At 44.4% G+C, this 27,773-nt stretch overlaps 2 protein-coding genes across 15 annotated transcripts in view; one reads left to right on the top strand and one right to left on the bottom strand.

Moving 5' to 3' along the window:
• Positions 1 to 26,259, top strand: part of MYRFL (myelin regulatory factor like) — a 111,831-nt gene extending 85,572 nt beyond the window's left edge. For 3 of the 5 annotated variants that reach the window (XM_074375407.1, XM_074375405.1, XM_074375406.1), the window contains 12 exons: positions 5,314 to 5,477; positions 6,110 to 6,173; positions 9,644 to 9,729; positions 12,246 to 12,320; positions 12,406 to 12,458; positions 12,578 to 12,757; positions 19,856 to 19,918; positions 20,548 to 20,635; positions 22,737 to 22,811; positions 25,316 to 25,436; positions 25,763 to 25,837; positions 25,974 to 26,259. In XM_074375407.1, the coding sequence (XP_074231508.1) occupies positions 5,314 to 5,477; positions 6,110 to 6,173; positions 9,644 to 9,729; positions 12,246 to 12,320; positions 12,406 to 12,458; positions 12,578 to 12,757; positions 19,856 to 19,918; positions 20,548 to 20,635; positions 22,737 to 22,811; positions 25,316 to 25,436; positions 25,763 to 25,837; positions 25,974 to 26,060 (1,131 nt within the window). In that variant the 3' untranslated portion in view covers positions 26,061 to 26,259. Of the gene's footprint in view, positions 1 to 5,313; positions 5,478 to 6,109; positions 6,174 to 9,643; positions 9,730 to 12,245; positions 12,321 to 12,405; positions 12,459 to 12,577; positions 12,758 to 15,963; positions 18,404 to 19,855; positions 19,919 to 20,547; positions 20,636 to 22,736; positions 22,812 to 25,315; positions 25,437 to 25,762; positions 25,838 to 25,973 lie in introns of those variants that run through there. The other 2 variants (XM_074375408.1, XM_074375409.1) reach the window with 2 other exon arrangements.
• LOC123615538 (uncharacterized) overlaps positions 3,217 to 27,773 on the bottom strand; it is a 206,233-nt gene continuing 181,676 nt past the window's right edge. For 4 of the 10 annotated variants that reach the window (XR_012510844.1, XR_012510845.1, XR_012510847.1 and 1 more), the window contains one exon: positions 21,656 to 22,571. The gene's annotated coding sequence lies outside the window, so the exon portion shown is untranslated. Of the gene's footprint in view, positions 4,608 to 21,655; positions 22,572 to 26,277; positions 26,415 to 27,773 lie in introns of those variants that run through there. The other 6 variants (XR_012510846.1, XR_012510849.1, XR_012510851.1 and 3 more) reach the window with 2 other exon arrangements.

Here is a 27,773-nt window from a genome sequence, read left to right as displayed (position 1 = left end):
AATCAGAGAATGACAACGAACTGTGCCATGTGCTAGTTCAGCTGGGAACTTGTCTCAGTCAGAGGACCCAAGCCCTTCCACAGTAAATTACTCTTAAACAGAAATACATATGGGAGGGAACCATCTCCTCCAGGGGCCAGTTGGAAGTTCTGCTGAATTCTAAGCTTCCACACTATCTCAGCTGCGTGCTTTTCTGGTTTGAGGATTCTTTTTTTTTTTTTTTTTTTTTCTTTTAAATCTATGTCAAGGCCTGGTGAGCTGTCCACAAAGTAAACTCTTGGACAAAGATCTAAAGCTGAATTTATCCAAAGCCTAAACAATTGCCAGGCACACCCACTGGCTACAAGACAGTATTTCTCCCTTTGATAATCATTGTCATAGTAGTCAATTACAGGCTGCTTTATTCCCATGGTTTTATTATAAAAACATCAGTCCATGCAACATGGAATGCCACGGGCATCTGTGACTCTCACTGGGAAAGAAAGAAGAGCCTGTTTCAACTTCTCAGTGTTTTCAGACGGAGGACAAGCTGTCGTTCCCAAAGAGAAGAGAGATCAAGCCCGCTGCCTGGCTGCCTCCCAGGGCTGGGGCTCATTTATCATCACTCCCGCAAGGGACCCAGGACCTTGCAAATTGCATTCTGCAGAGTCAGCATGTTTCCTCGGGGGCCACTGAAAGGATGTTCATCTGTTTCCTCAGCCAGTCCTCTCCCCAAACAGAAAGGCTATAACCAGAGCGGAAGCCACGTGGCTGGTTACCAGTGAGCCCCTAGCCCATTGCACTAAGGCTGTTAAACATGAGTGTTTCTTTGCTTAATTCACCTGCGTTTCCATGGGCACTTCCTAACATTGAAAAAAAAAAATTGGGAAAATAGACTTGTTTTTTTGAGAGAACCCTTGGGTAAAAGAATAAACTGGAAGTTCAGTTTCACTGGAGAGCAGGGCTACGACATCTCCATGCCTCATGGGGTGAATCACCACCCTAAAGATATTCACTCATTTTTTTCATCAAATGTGTCCTGAGTGACTGCCCTGTGCTGGAGAGTCCACTGTGGACAGGAGGCAGCCCTGCCTCCGGGGGTTTACAACTCTGATAAATATGACACCAAATGAAGGGAAGGTGGGAGGAGAGGGAAGACAGCTGGTTTAGGCGGAGGGAGCAGCCTGTGCTGGTTCCAGAGACTAGGGAATGTGTGATATGTTCAGAGAACGGCCAAAGGTCCAGTGCGCTTACAGCACAGAGTGTGAGGGGAGCTGTGGTGAAACGAGGCTTAAACAAGAAGCAGACTCTACGCTGGGTAATGTCTCTGGTTTCACTAGCCCCTCCCCTGGTTTTCCTGGCACACGTACTTGCCAAGTTGCCCTGCGTGTCCTTTCAGAAAATATGGATACAAATGAACTTATTTACAAACCAGAAATAGACTCACAGACAGAGAAAACAGACTATAGTTACCAAAGGGGAAAGGGAGGGATATATTAGGAGTTTGAGATGAACAGATACACACTACTTTATATAAAACAGATAAACAACAAGGACCTACTACTGTACAGCACAGGGAACTACAGTCAATATCGTGTAATAACCTAGAGTGGAAAAGAATCTGAAAAAGAATATATATGTATGTATGTGTATAATTGAATCACTTTGCTGTACACCTGAAACTAACACAACGTTGTAAATCAACTACACTTGAGTTAAGAAAAAGAGAGAAAGAAATGCTCCCTCTGTCCGTATATACCCTGACCCCAATGCAAGCCTTTTCAACAGTGGGTGAAAGATTTTTTTTGTGATGTGAAGCAGTTGCCACCGCCACCGCCCCTAGCCTAACGAGCAGTTATGGGTAGCACACTGGTTCCAACATTTTTAGATCAAGATTGTAAAGTTACATTTCAGCTGAGGTAGTGGGTCCCATTTAAGGTGGTTAATAATAACTGGGGCAGAATGGTACAGCTCAGTGGTAGAGCCCATGCTCAGCATGCACAAAGTCCTGGGTTTGATCCCCAGTACCCCCATTAAAAAAAAAAAAGAAAAGAAATAAAGGATAAATATACTTTAAAAAATAAAATAAAATGGTTAATAATAACTGGACAGAGCTGAGTAATCAAATTAGGTTCAATTACAAAATAATTCTTAATGAACAGGGGCATCAGATGGGGAAGCTTTTCAAAATTACCCAGCCTTGTGCCCTTCTCTGTCCTAATGAACACGGACCTCTACATGCAACTTGGATATTTAGAAAAAATTCCTCAGGCATCTCGGTGCACATTTGTGGTTAAAATGAACTCATAAAGCCCTTATCATTTGCATAGAAAAGGACATTTTCAGAAAATTCTAGGTTGTGGTTTTGAACATAGTGGTACTGACTTCACCATGATGATAGAGGACAGAAGTCAGAAGTATTTTAATAAGAGTCAATCCCCATAAAATGTCCTAGAAATTTATTTTTCCTGTAATTTTCCATTGGATCCATAAAGTCAGGGTCATGATTACAATCAGGAAGGTGGCAGTAAATTCCCCGTCCACCTTTATTTATTTCCTCTTAAATAGGAAAACACATGAATTATCCTCCTGCCTGGTGGATCCACCTGGCAGATGCATGGCACTGGCAAATCTGAGTTGGAGAAATCAGAGCTGGCTTTTCCTCATTACTGACAAGTCACCGGACAATCACAGCCATCGCTCATATCTCATGAGGCAGCATTGAAGTCCTGTGGGAGACGTGGCAGGAGGAACTTACTGTCATGGTTTAGAGGGGACTTTAACATCACTCTCCATGGTCTGCTTTGGTTTGAGCTAAATCACAAATTAATGTATCAAGCAAAGATCAAAAAGAGGAGGGAGAAGAATTAAAAAAAGAAGCCAGTTGCCAAGAAAAATAAAAAAGATGATTCGGTATGGTAGTGCCACTGATGATGGAGAGAAATAGGTAGGTTCAGGAGATTAGGATGTTGAACTGACAGTCCGGGGTGATGGACTGCCTGTGGGGACAGGAGTCAGAGATGGTGGCTGGGAATCTGGGTCGGACTGCTGAGTGGACATCAACTGGCCGTGTGACCCACTGGAAATATTACAGATGTAACTATACTATAAGATTTTCTCCTAAACACAGTAAATCATCATATGACATTGACTACGGTTTAGAATCATAGAATGTTTTTCTTATCTTAATGATTTCTGCCTTATTTTTATTAACAAGTTTAGAAGGGAAGGAAAATCTATACCAGAATTAGAAAATTTAGGAGTGCTTTTGTCAAGAGATTTTTTGCTTTTTGTTTTATTAATTTTTTTAACATTTAAATGAAACATTTCAAACATATACAAAAACAGAGAGAATAACAATGAAACACATGCATACACTTCACTCAGATTCCACAGCTACCAACTCATGTCCAGACTTATTTTATTTAAACAAATTATCCTTGTTCACAGCTGAATTTTTCTTGTTAGCGTTGCTGAGATAGAGTTGACATACAGCGTTATGTAAGTTTAAGGTGTTCAACATGATGATTTGATACACATATATATTGCAAAATGATTATTACAATAGGCTTTATACACTATCACCTCATATAATTACATTTTGTGTGTGTGTGTTTGTATGTGTGTGTGTGTGGTGAGGACATTTAAGATTTACTCTCTTACCGACTTTCAAGTATATAATATAGACTTGTTAACTGTAGTCATCATGCTGCTGTTAGGTTCCCGGAACTTACCTTAAACAGAGTTTGCACCTTTTGAGCAACATCTCCTCATTCCCCCACCATCTCGGCCTCTGGCAAGCACCAATCTAGTCTGTTTCTATGAGTTCAGCTTTTTCAGTTTCCACGTATAAGTGATATCGTATAATTCTTGTCTTTCTGTCTCACTTTTCTCACTTAGCATCATGCCCTTGAGGGCATCCATGTTGTCACAAATGGTAGGATTTCTTTCTTTATTATGGCTAAATAATATTCCTTTATATATATACATATATGTTCTATGTGCATTTGTGTGTACCATTAACAGATTATTGTAGCTATAGTTATTTTTAATACTTTTGTCCTTTAACCTTTATTCTAGAGTTAAGTGATCTCCACACCATCCTATTACAGCATTAGTGCATCCTTACACTGACTATAGACTTACCGTTGCCAGTGTTTTACACCAGTGTGCATATGCCTTTAAACTGCATGAACTAAGCCTCAGATCTGTAATGTTCAGCTTTTGAGTCCTTTCCGAGTGACTGCTTTACAGTGTTTGAAACCCGTAAAACTTCGTTTTGCATGATGAGAATCGCAAAGTGACACAGCCCTGACTTTGATCTCCAACCACAGAACAGTCTTTCTCTTTGGGCCTCAGGCTCATCACTTTACAACAGTGGACCAGCCTCTGTGAACCCCAAAGAGTGCCATGGCCTTCTGGACTTGTGAACAGAGAGGGGAAAGGAGGCGTGGTCACGGGATGGCGGTGGCTGATGAGAGCTCTCCAGGGGTCTTGTTATGGCTGAGAGACAGGCACGCACGTCCCGGTGACAGCTGAAGTGTGTGGGTGGAGGAGGGACAGCTGGCGCACTCTTGTTTTGGTTGGTCTCCTCTTTCTTGCTCTTTCTGATATGTCAGCAACTTTTTCTGAATAGAAGGAATTAAGTGTCGTTGTTGTTTTAAATTTTGTTCAAGCTAAAATATAAATTGCATCTAATAGCTCCTGGGATGTTAAGACAGAAATTAACACCTCAAGAGTTATCCTTGTATTTATAGATGAAGAAACTGAAGCTCAGAGCAGTTCTTACATTTCACCTGGGGTCTCACATCTGCAAGGGGGCAGAACTCAGAGAAAAGCCCAGGTCTTCATTCTTCCCTCCTTCACCCGAGCAATTTGATGCACATTTTACCAGGCAGAACCGGAGTCACTCCTTGTGAGGATTTAGTGATATACACACAAATCAACATCCAGAAGCCTGTTCTGACTTTCCTTTTACGAGCTTTAAATATAGCATAATGGCCATTGAAAATAAATCTCTGGATTCCAAACTTGACAGCGTCCTTCAGCTCTGTTCTCTCTCTTGGATTACGAGGACATATTTCCATTTTATAGCAAATTGAACCTAAGTAGTTTTACTACACACTCCAGCAAGACCACTTTAAGTTTCAAGCCTCCGGATTTATCTTGAATGAACTTGAGGTTATGCGTGCGCGCGCGCGCGTGTGCGTGTGTGTGTGCGTGTGTGTGTGTGCGTGTGTGTGTGTGTGTAAAGCCATTTTCAATGGGCTGTGGACAGTTCCCTGGTGGTCTCAAACTATAAATTTATGTGCTCTGTACCATTTTCATTTTTAGGACCAGATCTTTATGGAAAATGTAGGTGCAGTGAAGCAGCTCTGCAAACTAACCAACAACCTTGAAGAAAGAATAGAAGAGTTAGAAATATGGAACAGAAAGCTGGCCCAGCTGAAGCGGCTCAGTAGTTGGAAGTCCTCCGCCAGCGAAGCAAGCTCAATCAGGTACCCCGGGCTCGCCCCTGGGACAAAGGAGAGAGTGCGGTCTTTCTGTAACTACGTCAATCTGAATGGTCTGTTCTGCCAAGTAGCGACCATTACTTTCTGATAATTAAGTCCCTAGACTTATTTCAGAATGTTTTGGAACACGGTTGCTTTACGTGATAATTTTCTTATTTTTTTCTGTTGCTGCTTTGAAAAAGGAAACAAAGCAAAATGCATCTGTGTAAGGGCAGTTATTATAGGAAGTGTTACATTTTAACAAAAGGGTAGCCTTTCCTTTAAGGACGAGAGGTGGCCATTTCTAAATTTAGTAAACCATATTTGGTCTTTAGGGGGGAAAAAAAACCTTACTCTGTTTTTTTTTATTACTTAAGGAGGTAAATGCACATTTTCTGGAGTATAATCTTCAGAAAAGGGGAAATGTAACACTTAGTGCAATTATTTATACTGACTAAGGTTCTTTTCCACAAAAAGAATTCTCAATTGCCTTGATTTTTTTCCTTTTTCAAATTACCACCGTATTACAAAAAAAGTCATACTGCTGTGTTAGTGACAGCTTGGGCCTTTTTCATATAACCCCTGCAGAGGCATTTGGATAATAATTAAATTTTTTCCTTCTCTTTTTTTTTTTAAAGCAAATTTAGCAGAGCTTTTAGCACATCTTCTCCAAGAAGGACCATTCCCAAAAAACCCAGCAAGGTAAACAGGCTTCAATTTATAATAAAGAGAGATGATATTTTCTGTTTTTAAAACAGTCTTTAGGAAAATTGATCAAGCATTTTTTTCTTCATCTATTAGTTGATGGGTTCCCCAGTTGCATCCTTATGCATTTCTGGCATTTAAATATTATCCCTTTAATAGATACTAACTGGCTTTTCAAAGAGAACTTTAGAGATGCAGAACACGTTCATTTCAGAAATATTATTCTGCCAGTTTTTGCTTATCTGGTCCCCATCTGGTGAAATCCGTTAACCGTCACGTGCATGTGACCCTGGGCTGCAAGATCTGTGTGGACGCCTTGACTCGACTTAGTCCCTTATCTTTGGCTTCAGAAGATCCCAAAGGGATGTGAGTTAATCCTCAACTCTCTCTTTCCCCTTTGATCTTTCCTGCTATATATGCAAATGGAGAATAGGTATTGACTTGCTTGCAAAGGGTAAGATGTGACAGCCTTATTAATGAATAGAGAATTTCATCAAGTCGGACAACATTTACAGTAAAAAGTGAAGGCTAATCATTAATTAACTTAAAGGGTACCCTCTCCATTGCAGACAAGTGTCAGTGCTGGAGAAGCTGCAATGCTCTCCCCGCCACAATTCATAGATGGCAGGCTGCTCCCTCTGACCCACTAGTTCTCCGAAGGGGGCCCTTCCCAGAGGAAGAGCCTTATGACCTTAATCTACATCCTGTTCAAGGCTGACCTGATGTTGGGGCCACTGTCCCAGTTTACTCTCTCCCCCTCATGCTGTGCATCACTGAACTAGTCTAAGAGGATGCAGAAAGGGTTTAACGTTCTACTAAAACCTGCTAAAATGTTACGCTGCGGGCAAGCTTCTCGGTATACCAATAAACATAGATACGTGGATAAAATATGTACGTAGATGTGTTCTTAAGCAAGTTTACTTAATTGAATTGGGAAGCGGATAATAACAGTACCTACCCTACAAAGATTGCTGATAGGAGTGGATGAGCTAAAGCCCTTAGCACAACGCCCAGGACATCCAGGCTGCTCAGTAAACACGAAACACCAAAAATAGGGGTGGAGGGTACAGCTCAGCGGTAGAGCGCGTGCTTGGTGCGCACAAGGTGTGCATGGTTTCAGTCCCCCGTGCCTCTCTTAAGGGGCAAAAAGGAGAACAAAACATCAAAAATAATGTGTCAGGAAGATGCTCTTTGAACTAATACGTTTGCAGTGGGAGGTAGGGCGCTGCATCCGTATCCGTGGAGGCCCTGATTGGTACATTTTGGTTCATGTGCAAACTCAGTAGCCCATCTTGCACCCAAAGAATCTCTTTATTTTGCAGTTTTCTCAGAATATTAACTAGAATGTACATGAGAATGGGCCCTGTCTACCTTCCTCAGTCTGTGTCTGGAGAGTCTGGCACATAGTAGGTGCTCAAGAAATACTTGTCAAATACACGTAGGAATGGAGAGCCCAGGCTGAAACCGTTCCCTGAAGGCTCACAGTCTAAATCAAAAACATGAAGAGGTTTAGTGTCTGGGGTTCGTGGGGTGGGTGGGGTGGGGTGGGGCGTTGGGGTGTGGACACAGAGTCAGGGACTCACACAGACCTTAAAGAGCTCCCGTTCAGCTCAGAGATCTCTCGCAGTCACTGTCTTAGGCCCGTGGGAGTCAGAAGTGGCCTCTTCTAAGGAATTTTTAGGGAGCCAGGGAAGATCAGAAGAAAACACAAAGAACAAAGAACAGTGGTGGTACCCGGATGCGATGGATGTGGCAGAAGCTCCTGGTGCTGCGGGGGTACCGTGGGGGCCGGGTCTTCAGGGAGGCATAAAGCTTTGGCTCGCTGGTGACAGCAGCTGCAGGAGAGGTTTCGGGTGCAGAGACACAAGCCAAGGGCGGGGAGCTGGCACTGGCTTCCTCGAAGGACTAGGTGGGAGTTTGTTAGGGAGGAGAGTGGAAGATAAGGCTGAACACAGAGGTGAGGCTCAGTTTCTGGGTCACCGGGTTAAGGAGTTCATTTGGTACGGCCATGAAGACCTTTCGAATAATGACAGTAACTTCTCAGTTGTGCAGTGTCTCTCTTCCTTACAGACAGAAGAAGGGAGGCGGTGTAGCATTGGGGTTAAGAGCACAGATGCTGGAGCCAAATGCTTTTGGGTTCAAATCCTGGCTCTGTGACTCACTAGCTGTGTGCTCTTGAAGGAGGTCCAGCGAATAACTCTGAAAGGCAGGCAGGTATTGTTTTATCCTCCCTAGTTTGTTGACAAGGAAATGAGGGTCAATGACGTTTAGATGACGTGACTCCAAGTCTGACCACAGGTCTTAGGTCATTGTCCTATACAAGGGCAAAGGGTTTTGAGCAAAAGCACGGGGATTTAAAATAATCTGGCCGCTCTGGGGAGTAGGCTGGAGGGGGGAGCTCTTATCCTGAGATTAATACTATTTAATTCTAATCGGTTCAGCAAATTTCATTGAGTTTCTTCTTTGTACATCGTGCTATTGGGGCAACCTCAGAACAGTTGCAGCGAGATGCGGAAGTGGTAGAAACCACCCACTCCCTGGTATTCAGAGTGGCTTCCATTTGCACTTACGGATGACTCAGTTATAATAGCTCTGAAGGTTTGGGTACTTGTTGAAAAGGGTATGGTTAATACGCCCACTCCCCACTATTACACTGAAGAACATTTTTTGTATGCAGATAAACAGCCTAAGAAATTCGAAGACCAATTTAAACTATTTCATAACTAACACCATCTTCCAATTCCCTTCCGACCCTGTACCCCCGGGAGGAAGCAAACATAATACTCTATGGCATCGGTAGGAATACTCATATTTAGGGAGCAGTGTATTTAAAGTGGGCAGAAAACCGCTCCTGTCTCTGCAGCCGGATCCCTCACCAGTTGCACAGCTGTGTCTGTCCTGTCGTTCTTGGCTCATTCCTCATATGCAAGTTTTTTATGTCAGTGTGTACCAGTCCTAAAGGCTTGTCTCAGCCACTTCCTAGACAGTGTAACTGGATTATTTCACATCCCCTATAGTGTTGCGCATAATAGTGTTTAATGAATATTTGTTGAATGGGTATAAACATAAATAAGACACAAGCCCTAACTGTCCTCCAAAAAAAAAAAAGTGGCAGAATGGGATTACAATGTGTATGATTTAAGGAGTATTTAATAGCATTTCCTGCCATAATTTTCCACGGCTTGTCCTGATGCCTGAAATTTTTCCATTGGCATTTGGAACATCGTGTCTTGAAGACCTTTTGCTTTTCGAGAGTATCCTGCAGGACGTCAGGGAGAAGGGAGCATAGGCTGGTGTGTCAAGAGAAGGCGGGAACTTGGGGTAAGCTTTGAAAGAACTTCGTTTTCAGAGAGGCAGACGGTAGGGTGAAGGCAGCAGCAAAGATCCCCCAGGGCTGGGTCTTCAAGCGTCCTTCTCAAAGTTGGCGTCACTGATTTATCATTTCTCATTGCTGAATCTTTTTATAGGTTTATTTTTCAGGAAAAAACCAGTCATGTCCCAACTGGGTTTTCCAGACCTTGGTTATAACGCTCATTGCTGTGATGGCCTTTTGGTAAGAAAAACATCAGTGCTGTGCTATGTCGAGCTCTTTTTCCCTTCCCATCTTCCTTTTCTCACACACGAACCGGGGACTGACTTTTTACTTACTTTGAAGACAAGGAGCCCTTTAAACCAGGCACTGACCTTTGATTTTGCTCAGTGACGAGGGAGCCGTTCATTTACTAGAAGAGAAGCAAGCGCTTTCTGCTCTTAGATACGAGACGAAGGGTGATCTTTTTTTCTAATCAACTAATGTCTTTTACCAGCTCACTGTGCCCTTCGTGTGTGCATGTGTGTGCCTGTGAGGGTGTGTGTATCTTTTTCAGTCTTGCAAATAACTTTGATCTTAAATTCTGTGTTCTCTTTCCTGTCCGCTTGGGGGGAAAGAGTGAGTAAGCAGTTAGGTACGATCCACTTTCCCCTGGACATGCATATTTATTAGGATTCTTCTGGATTTTATACCAAAGGGATCAGGAGATTACCCCAAGACATGCAACATGGTGAAGTCGTAGGCAAATGTACTAGGCAAATGTACTAGGCAGTTAAAGCAAACAGTACAGTAAGCACAGAGGTATTTGCTGTCCGTCACCAGGCCCCCTCCGCAGGGAGGGGTCCGTCCCTTATGGGGATGGGGGGACTTTCTCAGGCCTCAGGTCTTCAGGCTCGTGCTGCAGCTGTGACGGCAGCTCATCCTCTGAGCCCTGGTCACCTTTCCTGTGTCCTCCATGCCTTCTTGCTTTCAGTCTGATGACCCAATGGTGAAAGGGGCATTTATCTGTCCCTCCAGAAATACTTTGTTAGTGTAGGAAGGGACTTGCTTCTGGGCCGTGGCTCAGGGGAGACAGTTATCCTTGGAGGCACAGTAAGGGGCGGTTCCAAGGATGCTTCCAGCTCCTTGATCTAAAGCAGCTTCTTCGCTATGGGAGACAGTGTGAGTCTCTCTGCACCCTGCTCCTCCCTCAGCATTTTAACTTTTCTCTCTCTACTGCGCACTGTGGGAGGCACCCGGCTCGGTGACACCACTACACAGATTTCCCATTAGAAGCCCGTGTACTTTTCTCACCTTCCTGGGTGAGCATGCCTTGTGCTGGGATTCCCAACTCAGGAGAGCATGAGCATCTGCTTTTGCAGACATGCTTAGCCTTCTCTGAAGACTCAGATTCCCATGAAAGCCTGATGGAAAGCTTATCAGAAGTCTGATTTTGACATAAAAAGATTTCTTTTTAAATGTGCTTATTAGATCTTGTGAATTCCACTGTTGTTGACGTCTAAGACCAGAAATGGGAGGTGTTAGGCCTATTACCTTCTTTCTGGGCTGTGGTGTACCTGAGAAGGGTCAAAACCCCAAAGAAGGAAGCAGATGTCCGTTTCATTCTATGAGCTTGGAAGTTGCCCGGGCCATGCATTGAAGCACATGGCAGAGACAAACCAGAAAGAGTATTTAAGTATTAGTAATAGGGAGATAGAGAGGGGGGACGTGGGAGAGCAGAGTAAGGGAGACTGGACCACAGCAAGCGGTTGCCAGGGCGACGCAACAGATTGTGTCTGACGGCATCTTTGGGGCTCAGCCCCACTCATCCCGGGCAGGGATGTGCCCACTGGGCAGTGACCAGCTCCTACTGAGAACGCTCTGGGAATTCTTCCTTTGTGAGTGGAATTCGAACGTGTGGCACATTTCTTTGTGTATATTTCATGGTGCTAATTCCACTACCTTTGATGGGGAAGGAGCCACATAATGAGGAACCACGTCTAGGGAACCAGGTGTGAAGTTAAGCCGGCAAGAGGTCAAGCTAGGTCCCCCCGGGTCCGCCCCAGCACACAGCGGGGTTGTAGACAGAGCTCTAAAGACACCCCACAAAGAGAATGCTGAGTGTCTAGATGTATGAGCATTACTGGGACTAGCTTCCCAAAGCTCAGAACCTGTCCGGAAGGCTTCCATTTGCATCTGTAAGTTCTGATAATTGGGGGAAAAGATATACTCATTATTTTGAAGTCATGTAGTGTGGAAGTGGATGCTTTATTGCCCTTTTCCTCCCTCTGTCCAATTTGGTGCAGTGTGCTCTGAGAAGACAGGCAGCAGGAAGACGTCAGAAGCGGCCCAGTGGGGTTGGTCCCACCTCTGACTAAACCCGGGCGGCCTTTCATCTCCCGGCACGGGCGCCCTCCGCCGGGGCGGGGGATGTGAACTTGGCTCTGACTTTTTCCTGCAAGGAGCAGAGGGCTGCCTCCAGCGACTCACACACTTCCTCCTGTGATCTTCCACTCATGACAGCTGCTTCTGAGATGGCTTGCGGGCACTGGGGGCTGCTCTGTGGAAAAATCCATCAGCTCCAAATACGCCTGGAGCCTCTGAGCTCCAGGAAGACTGGGACTTTCTCTCCCCAGGCAGAGAGCAGAGTGTGCTGGTTTCCACGGTGCTCCTGTCGCCAGGGCCACCCCCCGCCCCCAATCTCTGTCTGGCTGGCTGTGTGAGGTCTAACTAGAGTCCAGTCTGCCACCTAACATGCTCTTTTGTTATTTTTCGAACAGTGCCTTGACGATCGTCTCCCTTTACATACTTAGCTTAAAAGATCAAGACCGATGTACCCCGGGTCTCCCTTCCAGGTGAGAATTCCGTCTTGTTTTCCTTTGGGGAGAGGAATTCTTGATGTCCTCCTTCATTAATGACTTCCTCCTCCTCCTCCTCCAGCAACATGACAAGCTCTCAGGAGCCGGAGCTGCCACCCACAGCCTCCCCCTCGGGTAAGGCCTTCACATTCTCACCCTCCAGCCAGCCCAGGTTTCCTGCGAACTGTCGACAGAAGAACCAGCCTTTCGGGTCCACCTTGTCACGCCCCTCCCCTCTGCCCAATTCTTTGCAGCACCAAATGCATCCGTTGCAACCACACAACCCTCCTTCCAAGTACCAGAAATCACTTTCTGTGAGATCCTGCCATGTCTGGAGACTTACTGCTGCCCGATCTGGGGAACAGGAATACTCCTCTCCAGTCCTGTGCAAAGACAGCCGGAGGAGAAGCAGCCCCACCAGAGGCTGCGGGCAGGTAAAGAACCTTCAGTGAGAAACAGCTAGTGCTTGGAACCCGAGGTTTTCTCCCCTTGTCAGCATCCACTTGGGTAGTCTGTTCAGGCTTCCACTCTCCTCTCTGTGGGGCGGCAAGATCTTTAAAAACACAGATACCCCCAAACTGCAATCATTTATAATATTGAGTTCCCCGCACAGGGATGAAGTTTTGGTTGATTCAAGTGAAAGGGTCTCATTTTGCTTGTTGCCAATCAAGACAGTAAGAGTAACACAGTGAAGTAATTATGTGTGGATGGGTAGGTGTTTTGGCTCACTTGGAACTTAAAAAATGATGTAGCATCTGGGCTCTCTGCCCAAACCAACTAGGGCAAAATGTAAAAGGCTCTGGGGACTCTCATGAGTTTAGGGCAAGCTTGAAGTCAGTGAAAAACACGAAGTTGGCATTCCACTTTCAGAATACCTTCTTCTTCCTCTTCTTAGGAACGCGCACTCGCACACACACACACACACACACACACACTGGTGCCTTTTAAGTAATCGAATTTTCATGTTAAAAAAATTATGCAAACTTGATCAAGGGCTAAAAGTGTAATGATCTCTGTAAGATCAGATGCTATATATCCAAATGTATACTAAGTTATTATCATTTTTAGAAATCTCCTTCTGTGTACACACATATTAACAAATGTCTAAAACGATGCTAATGATGCGAATGTAACAATATATGCATATCAGTGGCTTCTCTATTAGCATGTGTGGTAACAGCAACTCCCAGATCACAGCGGCTTAATGTGGCAAAAAAATGTATTCGACTCTCTATGCGTCAAATGTGGATGAAAAAAGGGCTCTTGTTTATCAGACTTCAGGACTCAGCTGATGGAGACTCCTTCTCAGTTAATTGTTTCCACAATCTCTGTCACAGTGGTAAGAGAACAGGGCCAATGGTGCACCGGCTCTTAAAGCTTCCACTGGGCTGGAACACACGTCACTTCTGCTTACACTGTCCTGGCCAAAACAAATGACCTTGGTCACATCTAATTTAAAAATGTTTGGCAAAGTACAGACCACAGACTTGCCTGGAAGAAGATGAACCAGAATATTTGCGAGCAGCCCTGATGACTAATGACACGTAGTCCATGGTCAGTGGTCAGAGTTTGGGGAAGCAATGTAATTCCTTTTTCCTTTTGATATAATTTCATATTTGAGGCTTGAGTAAATAACTTCTACAAATCATCGTCATCACCACCACCATGTAATGAAATATTACTACTGTAGGCAAGGTCCTGTCCTAAGTGGGCTACACGAATAAGTTATCTAGTCCTCACAAGCTTAAAAGATAGTCACTGTTGTCAGCGGATGGAAGGACCCCTAAATTAGGAAGCCCGCCAAAGTGTGGGTACTTGCCACCGGCTGTGAAAGAATTCGCACAGCAGAGGCAGAGGGGTGAAGTGAACAGCCGCTATATTACTCAGAAAGGGAGAAGGAAGGAAGATGCTCAAGTAAGAAAGAGGCACTCGAGCGGGGGAGCCATCAGCCAAGATGGGCGGCAGGGACAGCTCTGGCCTGAGTCAGGCCACGTGGACTTTTACAGGAAGCTCCTCCCACCATGTCCTTGTTCAGGTGTGATGGAGCCAATCAGGCCTTGTTAAGAGTTTTTCAGTCCTTGTATGGACTTTTCCGGTTGTTGTCCTGGCAACCGTCAACTGTCATGGCGCTGGTGGGTGTGTCACTTAGCAGGCTAATACATTACAATGAGCACAGAATGAGGCTCAGGTTCCCCAAGAAGTCCAGCCCTCCACCATCTTGGACTGGGTGGGTTCTAACCAGTTCCTGTTTCTTCTCTGCATCTGCCTCCTGATAGAATAATTGGTTTCTATTCCAGGGAGGGGCAGGGGTATGACCCTGGGGGCAACAGCCTTGGTAACAAAAAGGAAAGTTGCTTTTAATCAGAATGCTTGCAATCTAGTGGACCCAGCATCCCCACTCAGAAATTTTTTTTCTGAAAGATTCTGTTCAGCCATGAAAGTTTTAAAAGGAAATGAAGGAATAATCTCAGTCAATAGTTGAGGTGCGTGGCCAGAGTCATTGCCATCCCCCAGTGCCTGCAGGCTTGTCCTAATGAACTGCTTGAACCTGTTCTTCTGTGACTCCCGGAGGCTTGGGAAACCAGCTTTTCTGTAAACAAGAGGCAGGGGTAGGGGGGCCACCGGGTCCTGCTCTCTTACACTGTGTTTATCCCCATTTTTTTCCAGTGAGGAACCCGAGGCACAGAGAGTTTTCCCCACACTTGTAGGAGGCAATGCTTGTACTGTTTTCCTCAAGAAAGCAATTTTTGATTGAATTTGGGAACAGATGCATCTCTATAGGGTGAGGATAGAAGTTCGATCTGAAGGAAGGAATTCGTTTCAGTCATCATGTCCTCAATAGTTTTAAATATGGAAAAATCCATTATTGTCACAAACATCCCCCAGAACCATCATCTCTTGTTTAAAGAGCATGGGACCTCGTGGCTGGTAAACCCTGTCCTAACTTTGGGGGTCCACCTTGGGGATGCTTGGTGTCCTTTTCTGAGAGCAGTCCTCAGATGAGACACAGAGGTGAGATGGATAACCATGGATCCTGAACAGGCAGAGGTTGGAGACTGGCCCGATCTTCGTTTTCAAAAAATTTTTTTGACCCTTGAGCAAGTGCACTCCTATAGCAGCCAGCTCTCTTCACATTAGGAAGAGCAGTGCTTATCAAACCAGATGAAGTTTGGCAGCTCTGTTCCCTGGGACAATGAGTGTCTGTTCATCTTATGTTTCTGTAACTATGGGAGGCACGGAGGAGACTCCTGAAGAAAGAAAGTCTGCTGCAAGGTGCCTGGCTGTGCCCTCCTACACGCATCGGCTTCTCTGGGCTGAAAGTGGAACTTAGGTTCTGCTTTCCCGGGCTCTCTGACACACTGGGAAACATTTGTTCCCCCTTCCCTCGTTCAATTGGAGAAGAAATGGGAGGGTCTTAGATGTTCCATTTACTATCACCTTCAGGAAACTTCACCACTTTGGGGGATTTAGAAGCAGAGAATGTCACAGAACACAGACACCAGTGTCACCCTGACCTTTTGACCCTGAGGTTATTAATCCATTATACTTTTACAATTATTTGACAGAGAAGGTATCGAGGAAGGATGTGACTCTAAATTCAGCTAAGCTTTTAACTGAATTATTTTTGTTAATCCAACAGCAGCATTTGAAAAGTGGTACAAATCTGTGGGAGAGATGTTACTTTTCAAGTTCACAGCCAACACCACAGACTCCTTCATGCAATCATCTGAGGTTCCAAAGTCTCCAGGTCAGGAGAACCCCTGATTTATGCTAGTTTACCCATTTTACAGCTGATGAAACAGAGGTTCAGGACCTTGCTTAAGATCCTGCAGTGAATTATGAGCAAAGTTGAAGTTAAAATCTGGGTCCCCTGCCTCCCTGTTCTTGGTTCCTTCCCATTGACCATTCTGCCTCCATTTATTTGGGCTGATGTGTGCATGTACCTGGGGTCAACTCTGGAAGATGCAGCAAGTTTCCACTTACGGTTCTAGAAAGCCCTTTGAGCACTCTCTGCCCCTCCCCTTTGTCTGAAGCCATTGAACTATCCCCAGTGTGGGATATTCCCAGGGGTCTGAGGAAAGCACTTCTCTTCTGCTGCTGCTCCATCTTTCCCCTCTGTCCAGGGCACCAGGAACATCAGGGTTCCTATATCCAAAGGAGTTGAAAGCAAGGCAAATATTCTTTTCAACCAGATGTTTCTGAGGCATTGAAGACTAGTTACAAGTTAAGGAATAAAAAATTTTGTAATTAATTAAAAAAAAAACCCTAAAACAACTCTCAGTGGAATGTGGAGTAATATTTAATAGTTTACCCAGTCCCAGAACACATTTATGAGCTTCTGTCCTGAGGATTAAGCCTACTAGTAAAATAAGTGAAGGGAAATCAGCATTTTTATGTCATGCTGAGCTCAAGCCATTATTCTTCCTTTGGGCCTGAGTTGATTGCAGGAAGTGTCTTTCAGAAAGGTTGTCCTCTCTCCCACACTTAATAAAAGGTTTGGATAAGACTAACAGGAAATGGAAAGTGGATATTTCAGAATATTCAGCTTCTGCTCTGAGGAACCAACTGAGTGTGATGGATTATATTTTAATCTGTGGAACCAATAAAGATTACAAATGGCAGCAGAGTTAGATGTTACAAAGTTAAGGAGCATGTGAGAAAAAAACATTGATGGAATTTTATGGATTTTAAGAGATTTGGTAAAGATTTTTTAAAATTCACAAAACAAAAGCTCACTTTGTTTTGGAGACCAGAACTCTGAGAAGAGCCAATGACCAAAAGAAAATGTTTCCCTGTGTTAAAGGACTCAGTCACCAATTGGTTGGGCTTGTTGACTTTTTCTTGGCCTGGGTATGTTTCAGTCAGGAAAAAAAAAGGTATTTAAGATGCTGTATTGGGACTCAGCCATCAGCACAGTTTTACAAGTAGCGCAATATACACATTATATGACAGGATATGCTTTGGTTGGACTCCATCTTAAATCTTTTCTTTCCAGAAGTTTCTAATTTAGTTTATTGGGAGATCTCATCTGCTGATTGTGAAATATGTCTCCAACTTTACGATGAAAACCATTGGGAATGTATGTTAAGTTTATAGGGAATATTGCTGGAAGGCATTTGTAAAATGAGAGCCACCCCCTATAGGACTACAGGAGAATTTGTGGTTTTCCAATAACCAGCCTTTCGGAATTGCATACTACCGCTTCAGAGAAGTGACAAAGTGAAGGTGTTTTACAGGAGGTTTCAAATTTGTTATTTGCAATTCTGCTTTTGAAAAACCATTTTCAGAATTCTAAGCTGTAAGATTATGTTTCTGCAACTTCACTTTTTTATACTGTTAAGAAGACTTTATTCCATTAGACGCTAAGTCCTATTATAGGGTTCTATGTCTGCGGGAACCTGAAAGCACACCTCTGCAGAAGTAAGGCAACTCTGTAGTTCTATTGCCAGAATTTATAATGAGCTCTTTTCCTGCAAACTCAGCAGGAAAGTAGAACAAAAGGTAAGGAAAGAAAACAGACAGGAGGCAGAGGGAAGTCTGGTTTCCCCTTCTCTTTATACCTCATTTGCCTTGTAAATTAGCCTTCTATGGAAGCAGTCTTAAGCAGAACTCATAGCAGGAGATGTGTGCTTGAAGATTATTATTTGAATAGCTGGACCCCAAGAAATCCAGAGGCCTGTTAGACAGCACGTGTATTTATTTGTAAAGGCAAATAAATATTCAATTTCTAGAAAATCCTCCTTTATCAAGGTCCATTTCTTCTTGGAAGAGAGCATCTCCTCCAAGTCTTGGGAAACTTGCCTTGCCTTTAAGTTCTGTCTCACTCCTATTGGCTATTGGGATAAAGAAGCCCCATGTCCCACATCCATTCCCAGCTTCCCTCTGCTCCCATCCCTAGGGATTTCCCCTTTGAGTCTGTAAGAGCAAACATTTTTCTAGAAGAGACACAATTGGCTTTCCCACCTCTCTTCCTTCTTTTCCTAACGCTCCTCCTTCCGTCCTTCTACAAATACATACTGAGCACTACAGTTGAGGCTGACCTCACCTTATGTGGGGATATAAGAGTGAACAACAGTCTTCCAGAAGCTCAGCGAGGTGACTGGACAAGTAAACCAGCTCTTCCACTGAGTGTGAGAAGCACTAACCAGGACAGAGATACTTTGGGGTGATTGCCCTCAAGTAGTGAGCCCTGTTGCTTTGCTTTCTGTCCTGAAATTTCGTACAGAAGCTTGACCAGAAACTTGTTTTAGATCGTACCTCTTTTTCCTTCCCATGAAAGCAGCACATATTGTCTTAACTTCCGTCTCTTGCTAAGTGACGTTGATGAATTTGTGTTTTTCCCAAAACTTATTGAAAAATACAGATATTGTTCAGTGCAAATGAAGGAATGTAATCAAGAACACATATACTTGAAAAAAAAATCTGCAAATTAAAAAAATGCAAAAACTTTAAAATCCTTTTTTTAGGTTTGTCAGGTTTGCTTAGCAACTCACTCAATGATTGCTTTTACTATCCACTTCAAAAAAGATACATTTCCTTTCACAGCCTTAACAATCATCTGAATGGTTAGCTTTTCAAAATTGCTTTTAAAATGCCTTTTCAGCTCTGACGGATCATAAGCACTCCCCTGGCTTCCTTCCCCACGAGCAGGCTCTGGTCCCACACCAGGGATGTGATTCCTCTCTTCAGGTGGTTGCAGCTCAATTTTTATCTTAAACTTGCTTTTTTTCCTGTGTGGATCACATTATGCTTGGAGTTACAGATGATTCAAAGAACATGAAGAGAGGTTCCCTATTCTGGAGGTGTCGAGAAGGGGCAAAAATACATGAAAGGTTGGGTCACAATACAGAAATATCCCTTTGGTATAGTGATGTCACTGACTGATCACCTCCTACGGGATTCAGCGGTGACAGAGGGAGCTGTGAGCTACAGTGTTCTAGTCCGGGGTGATGTCTTAGTCGGCTGGGGTTGTCCTAACCAAATGCCACAGACTAGGTGACTTAAACAATGGAAATTTATTTTCTCCCAGTTCTGGAGGCTTAAAGTCCGAGATTAAGGTGTTAACAGGTCTGGTTTCTTGAGGTCTCACTCGGTGGTTCAAAGATAGGCCGCCTTCTCTCTGTGTCCTCGCAAGGTCTTTCCGCCAGGCCCGCGGGCCTCTTGGTGTCCTAATCTCCTCTTCTTATAAGAATGCCAGTCAGATTGGATTAGACCTGTTAGACACCCTAACAGCCTCATTTTAATTTAATTGTCTCTCTGAAGGCCCGTCTCCGAACACAGTCACATTCTGAGGTACTAAGGGTTAGGACTTCATAAATAAGAGGGATCAATTCAGCCCCAAACAGGTGGTTCCTTGGAGAAGTGTGAGAATAAACTGGATCTGTAAGAAATGAGGTAGGGATGTGACGAGTTAAAGGTGGGAGGGAGAAAGGTGGGGGAAACATTCAATGGAAAGGAGAAATTGGGGCACACGCTGGGTTTCTCCTCATCCTGAACCAGCTTCAGGACTGACAGGCTTTTTCTCTCTTCAGGAGACAGGAGCACATCGTTCTTGGCAGCAGAGGCGCAAAGCAGCCTTGACTGGGGGAGTGACTGTAAGTTTACATACCAGTGACTTTGGCTTTGTGGAGTCCGGCAGAGTGACAACAAGCTGTAAAAGCATGGCTGAGGGAGGCACAGGGACGGAGGCCGCACTCTGCCGCAAACACCCAGGGGAGTGTGTTTTCATAACTGATGCCAGCCTCACCATGAAGGGGGCCTTGGAGATGGTCGCTCACTGCTAGACATTTGTGGTTGATCTCCGTGGATTTTAATAATGTATTTGAACTTCCTGCCCACTTCGTCTATTTTCCTGATAAATTTTTAGTTAGTTTTCTGTTTTCTGATTTTTCTTTTGCTTTATTGGCCAGTTTGCATGTCACATTGCATTCTCTGTTTCTAATAAATTTCAGTGTAGTAAGACTTCCATGATCTAGAAATTCTTTTGGATGTTATTGGAGCTGGTTTGTTTTTTTTTTTTAGTTTTCTTAAAATTTACTGTAACAACCAAAAAAGCTTTCTCCCCTTTCTTCTCTCTCTCTCTCTTTTTGCCATTTGAATGCAAATAGAACCTGTTTATCTAGGAAACTCTTATTTCACAACCTGCAGTTTGGAGATGGCACTGGGGCACAATGCTCTTTTCCTCTGCAGAAGAGTTTATTTTATTTATTTCCTCTCAATTCAGGGATTGATACAACCATCAGTTCTATTCAGATCATGGAAATCCAGCAAACAATAGATCGTCGGTTTTGCAGTAGAAGTCTCCAGTGCGGGTGGGTAAGCCTTCCCCATTATCACCCGATTGCTCCTGGAATTTACTCAGGGCTCTGGGTTTTTGAGACTGGAATGAAAGCTAAAGCTACATGGTAAAAATCAATGTGTGCTTCCTCGGCTCCTTAAGTGAAAACGCATTTGCTACGTGGTGGTGGAGGTGGTGGACGAGGGAGTCATAAATAAAACGGCTGGTGTTAGCAAATGTCAATAAACCACGGCTCTGAAGATTGTAGTCTCCCGGTTTCACGGGCAGGTCCAAACCAAAGGCTTAGAGGGCAAGCAGCTTTGCGGAGCTACTAGTTCATCTTATTGGCAGGAAAGGCATTATTACCGATGGCTCCAAGCTATGAATGAGCTGACATTTCTATAGTTTAATAACAAAGGATATCATTATTTTAATTGCTGGAAAAATAGAGAGCGTCTCTTAGTTAAGAGGAAAGTTAAGAGGAAAAAGTCTAGGCAGTGCCGAAGTGATCAGCAACGTCCATCTCTGGTGCGTCCCCTGCACTGAGGTAAGGATGCATCTAGAAGCACGGAGGGCAAGCTCAGAAGCCTCAGCCAACACGATATGCAAGTTGCAGGCTGTAAGAATGGAGAATTATCTTGCTTTATTTGATAAGTATTTACTGGTTTAGTTAAGCCTGCTGACGTTTAAGCCTGCATGTTAGAGGCAAGGCTCTGTGGTTTGAAATAATGTCACAAATCCTATGGATTCTCAGCCTTACGTCTTTTTCAGCCTGATAAAGCTTAGACTTCCAGGTTGATGGTCTTGAGTTTTGAAGATAACCTGCATGGTGCTTTACAATTTGTTTATGACCTTTCCATTCATTATCTCACTGAATTCTCACAAAACCCCGTGAGGTTGGTCATCTTTATCACCATTTTGCCATGAAGGAGCCTGAGACTAAGTAATCTTGAAAAAATCAGAGAGAGGCACTGATTGGTGTGGTAGTGACATCGTGCAGGAGGGTGAGGTGATGTCGGTTCAAATCCAGTACTTCGATAAGATGTTTCGTCTCCCCGTGTACCAGTGTCTCATATGAGGACAACTTACTAAGGATTTGGGATTTGGGGTGCTGGGACGCACACTATGTCGGGAAGCACGTAGTAGGAAATGAACTCCACTCACCTAATCTTTCTCCGGTGGGACAAAGCCCTCCTGATCTCCCAATTCAGATCTGTTTCTTTTGTTTCTGCTTTCTCATTTTTTTTTTTTTTTTAATGGAGGTACTGGGGGTTGAACCCAGGACCTCGTGCATGCTAAGCATGCGCCCTACCACTGAGCTATTACCCTCTCCTGCACTTTCATTTGGAACAACTCAGTTTAGTATTCATTCAAGAGAATTTAAAATGACACTTTTCCCCATTTATCTAATTTTAAGTTATTTCTCCATATAATTCAAGGAATGGCCAAGTCATAGGAACTTGGGTTAGATACAATATGCCTTTTTGCTGGAGTTTTCATTTCAATATGAATCAAAGGAACCGCCCCCACCCCCCACCTTTTCCCCAAGTATCTCTCTTAAAGGGGAAGGCGGGAGGCATCTGTATAAGCATTTCTGTCTTGCGATCTTCTCCATTACTCAACGGTAATTAGGACTATAATAATTTTAGTTGATTCAAGTTCTGAAAGTGCGTGATATTTTCTGCTAATGTTGCCTAAAAGGGAATGATTTACAGTAGAAAAGCTGGTATTTATTATTTCCAGTTCTCCTTTCCAGAAGGATTGTGAGTTTGAGGCCTTTGACCTCATTTGTCTTCTGGAATCTGTATCTCCTTAAGGGGAACTGAAGTCACTTTCTGTGCGTTTAATTTTGTCCTTTTGGCCCGTGATGTGACTTTCCATCATTTCTTCTGTGTGTTCTAATAAACCATAAATCTTCGTGGGCTCTTTTATATATAGGAAGATCTGAAAGTCATTTGACAGGTATGTCTCTGAAAAACAGGAAACGATACCCATGTTAAACTTGATTTTCTGTGTCTATTATTTATTATCGAATATCTCACAATTTACATAGTATCCAATGAGGAGCAAAAAGCCTCTGGAACCCTTCCCTGCATATTTTGATTTATGGTTTTATTTTTTTTTTCCATAATTAGGTCCGGAAATTACAATTACTATATTCCTGTTAATAAATACACACCCACCAATGTTAAATTCTCTCTGGAAATCAAGTAAGTGCATAGCTGTGAAAAACAATCCTAGTTTTATCATTTGAATGGCAAGCCTGAATTTCCTTCACAATCGATCAGTACGTTAGGAGGTGGAAAGTTATCAGATAACTAATGATGGTTGGGCTGAGAGGTGGTCCGGCTGGAGGGACAGGTTTTCCAGATGAAGGCTGGGACCTTCCAGGCTCGCCCCGCAGAATGGAAGGGATCTGGGCCATACACTCACGCCTGTGAAGTGGGAGTGACCTTGGGTTTGATGCTCGCAGGCTGCCAACTGCCCCTGAGTTGGAGTGGAAACTAAAAGAACAGCCTGGCCCCTGGATGGGGGTGCTGCCCATTTTTGTGAGCGCCTGGGAGCAAAGGCTACTGCATCACCACCCTCTTCCCCAGGGCAGTTCAGAAAAGGAGTCATAGTGTGGAGATGGGTAGACCAGGGTTCCACCTTCGTCTCTGTCATTTACTAGTTCTGTCATCTTGGAGAAACCACTTATCCTTTCCGAGCTACTGTTGATTCATCTATGCAATGACTTTGACATTAAACCACAACAAGGAGGGCTGCAGTGGGAATCACTGGTAACAACGGTGAAATTCATAACCAGGCTTTGCTGAGCACAGGCTGTCTGCCAGACTCCCTACCCTTCACTACCGGGTCATACATCCTCACAACAGCCCTCTGAGGTTGGTATCTTTTTCCCTAGTTTATATCTTTCAGATGGGAACACTAAGGTTTAGCGAGGTCACAAGCCAGTCCCAAAACTCCCAGCAAGGAAGTGGTGGAGCTGAGCTTCAAATCAGCCCATCACTTTCCTGCCTCCTCAAGTGAGATGAGATGGGCTGAACACTGCCCCTCCCGGCACACAGCAGGCACTCCATAAATGGTAGCTGTAATCAGGACTGCCTTTCCTCCAAAATTGCAAAACTCTGATTTAATCCATTTTATCAGATATCTTAAATAATTATGGTACTTTAAGGCTTTCGCAGCAGTTATGCAGTGAGCTACTCACCATGAAGATAGATGGTGTTTATTTTGCATATCTTGATTTTGGTCTCTTCTTGGTCCCTTCCACACTTCCTCTCTTCTCTCCGCCCCTCCCTCTCTTTCCCTTTCCTCCTCCTCCCCTCTCTCCCTCTGCTTCCCCAGCTCTGTTATTCCTTCTCCATCATTTCCCCCTGCTCTGCCTCGTCCTCTATTTCACTCAGACCGCATGCCCCTTCTCTCCTCAACCTTGCTTCTACCATGAGCTAATGACACAAGCCAACTGCTTGCCTTGGAAAGGTTTATTTCAAGCAGGGAAAATTTTGTGACTCAGAACCCACCATATTTCAAGCCAGACAAAAGCTAAATGTACTATTCTCTAGCACTCCTGGAGTGACCTGGAACAGCATTTCCTTATTTGTTCCCTGCTTCCATGGGGGGAAATAAGTTGAAGTGATATATCCCCTGAAGTGTCAGAAGGTCATCTTGAGCTACTAAATCAAGTTTTTTAGTTTAAGAACAATTTTTTTCTAACATGGGTGATCTTAAAGTAACACTCAAACTCAGCTGAGAGTGTAGGTTGTCCCACTTGCGTGAAAAGATTGTTTCCGAAGACGGATGGATCTCACCCTCTTGATGGTGATTCTTGGGTCAACCTCCAGAGAAGAACAGCTCTTTCTGAAAGACCTCCCACTCTAATTCCGACTGGGGCCCACCCCCACATCCCTACCCGTGTTGTTTGCCTCCCTGATTTGAACAATAACCTACCCAGACCAGGAGTTTGCAGAGTTTGAAATCCCGGAAGCTCCAGATGGATGCAAATTCAGCTGCCAGTGAAAAGAGAAGGGATGGATCCAAGAATTATTTTTAAATCCATGGAGATAAGAAGTTCTGATGTTGAGGTGATTTAAGTCATGAGAGTAGGTGTTGGGAGACTATCAACTGTTATCTCAGTTTTAGTTGTAGTCAGTTCAGGCTGCTATGACAAGAATGCTGGAGACTTGAGTGGCTTAAACCACGCACGTCCATCGCTCACAGTTCTGGAGGGTGGGAAGTCTGAGATGAAGGCACTGGCCGGTTCGGTGTCTGGTGAGAGCCTACTTCCTGGTTCATAGGTAGCCGTCTTCTCTGTCCTCACGCAGCAGAAGGGGTCAGAGAGCGCTCTGGGGTCCCTTTTATAAGGGTACAGTCTCACTCATGAGGGCTCCACCCTCATCACTCAGTCACTTCCCAAAGGCCCTACCCCCTAACACCACCACATCAGGGGTTAGGATTTCAACACATGAATTTGGGAGGGACGCAAACATTCAGTCCATAACAGTAGCTATCTGAGATGGGGTTCCTCTCCGTTATAATGAGATGTTAGCTAGTATACTGGCATCAGCGAGCTTTGTGTAATGACGTGCCGATTTGGAACTTTGCGTGAATGTCCTGGTATGTTTCCATGAGCCCCTCCTCTTGCCGGGGTGGAGCCCAGCGGGAGCTGGCAACTGCTTTTCCATTCGCCCTTTCTTTCCTTTGTCCCTTGAAGCACCACAGAGCCCCTGATAGTCTTCCAGTGCACATTCACCCTTGGAAATGTGTGCTTCCAGAGTCAAGGGGAAGCCAGAGGGGTGCAAAGCCACCAAGAAGTCTCCCAGGAGATGACACAGGTAATGTTTTCCAGCCCCGCGGCATTCTGTCCCCGTTCCAGAAGACGTGTGTCTACCGTGGTGGCACATCCTCTGTTCCTCCCTAAGAGACGGATGCCATGAGCCACATGCCAGCGTCTCCCTTGGTTGGCCCTGGCCACAGGGCTTTGCTCAGCTTCTTCTGTGAGTCCTTCAGAAGCTGCAGACTCTTCCAGCGATGCCATCAAAAGCCGCTGTCATAGATCCCTCTCCTGCAGCCGTCAAGGGGCTGCTGCTTCAGCCTGCACTCCTTCCAACTGAGTGTAAACGTAGTGATGAAACGGGTCTCCCTTTCCTTCATGATTTAGGGATATCAGCACATTTGGAACCTCCCTGTCGCCCCACTCTTTGACAGCTCATACCATTTCCGGGTAGCTGCACCGGTAAGCTCTTTTTTTTTTTCTCTCTCTCTCTCCAGTGAGAAAGAAATGGATGATTAAATAGATAGATAGGTAACTTGAACTACAATTAATTTTTGCATTAATCGTTCTCTCTCTCTCTTTCCCCCTGTTCTGACAGGACTTAGCTGACTGCTCCACGGACCCTTATTTTGCCGGGATATTCTTCACAGACTACTTCTTTTACTTCTATCGACATTGTGCCTAATTTATTCAAGTTTGCTGGGGGACTTAACCAAAGAAAAATACTCAGATATGGTTAACGGAAACTCACGTCCTCTTACGACTTCTTTCTTTTCTTTGTAAAACATGCACCTTTTTTGGGCAGACTTCTCGCAGGCTTTGGCTTCCAACAGTTTTGAGACGTTTAATGAGGAGAATAAAGTGTTCGCTGGAACTTGAGATAACATGGTGTTTGTTTTTTGCCGTGACTATGAGGAAAAGATTTCCTGGAGTCAACAGCGCTGTCAGATCTGAAAATACTGCTTCTGTGATGAAGGAGGCGGGGAGGTCAAAACGGACAGGTCTATTTAACTTTACTTTGTCTCAATGTACCGCAAAGCTTTGGAGAAAAACATAAAGGTCCATTTCAGCCATATCAACTTGGATCCACCAAATATAGACTCTTAAGAATGTGTGATACGGTGTGTGTTTGGGGGGTGGGGGGTGGTGTCCGAGCTCACATTTAGGCAAACTATTGCTATGAGTGTGTGTGTGTGTGCGTGTGCATGCTTGTGCACTGTGCACACTAGTGTGGAATGCAGCTTGCTAATAAATTGGATTTAAGAAAAATAGCTGCAATTCTACTGTGTGATGTCTGATGGATGCTAAACTTTCTGTGTGCTCTGGGGAGGCACTAGCTTGCGACCAGCCCTTTAAGGTACCCAGACAGTCTGGGCTCAGAGACCTTGCAGATGCCATCGCTTTGTTTCTGTTGTTCTGTGGTGGTTGTCGTCTTTTTCCTCTGCACGTAAGGGGTCCTCTTACACGGCATTAAGACTCATCTCCATTGTTTACAGCCGACTTAGCTTTGGATATGTCTACCTGGCTAATGGGTAGATTTGTATGTCTTTCCCAACTTAGAAAGGCCAGAAATCCTCTATCTAGAGTATACCAACTCTATCTTTCATTTTCTCTGTTCTGATATTTGACATCTTGGGGTCTCGCTGACTCTGGTGGAATTCCACCTCCCAGGGCCTGCCAGTTCCCAGAGATAGTGAACATCTTGCCCATGAGTGCTTTTCAAATACAAACCAACCAATCCATAGCTCACAGCCCAGCCACCTCCTTTATCAAGTTCTTGTACTTGGGGCCACTATCCACCTGCCCTAATTGCCCCCAGGGCCATGTACCAGAAAATTCAGGACAGCCCCCACATCCCAGAGCCTGCTGACATTCCTCACACTGGCCAGTCCTAAGTCTGTTTCCCCTGCCTCACCCATTCCTCCCATGGAAACCACAATAAAAGCTTTTGCCCATGGTCCCTTCCTCTCCCTCTCCCTCCTGACCAACCCTGGTGTTTCCCAGTGTGGTACCCCAAGGCAGGCACATCCCCTCCTCTTGGGAACTGTGAGTAACTATCTTTTCAATGGCGATCATCTTCTGAGCTGTTGACCGTCCTATAGCTCAGATTTTTTATTGATACACTATATGTTAGGACATGGAGAGTCAAGCCGCCCCAGCTCCAGCCTCATAGCAGGGCTGTTGAATGGCTGCCTTCCCTTATCTTATCGTTGGCATGTGTGATGCTGTAATTTACAGTAAGAAATGTATATTTGTTTTTTTGCCCACTATTCTGGCACAGAGCTCCTAAAACCTTTGGAATTCCCTAAGTGCTGAGAGAAATAAAAGTGCCTTTTGTTATATCAATGAGGTGACAGTGGTTGGCACCAAAGGTTGAGGACTGGTTGCCAGGACAACC

Source organism: Camelus bactrianus, chromosome 12 (genome assembly GCF_048773025.1).
Source record: "Camelus bactrianus isolate YW-2024 breed Bactrian camel chromosome 12, ASM4877302v1, whole genome shotgun sequence".
Taxonomy (NCBI): domain Eukaryota; kingdom Metazoa; phylum Chordata; class Mammalia; order Artiodactyla; family Camelidae; genus Camelus; species Camelus bactrianus.
The sequence above is the reverse complement of the archived record's forward strand: the minus strand, read 5'-3'. Positions and strand labels throughout refer to the sequence as shown.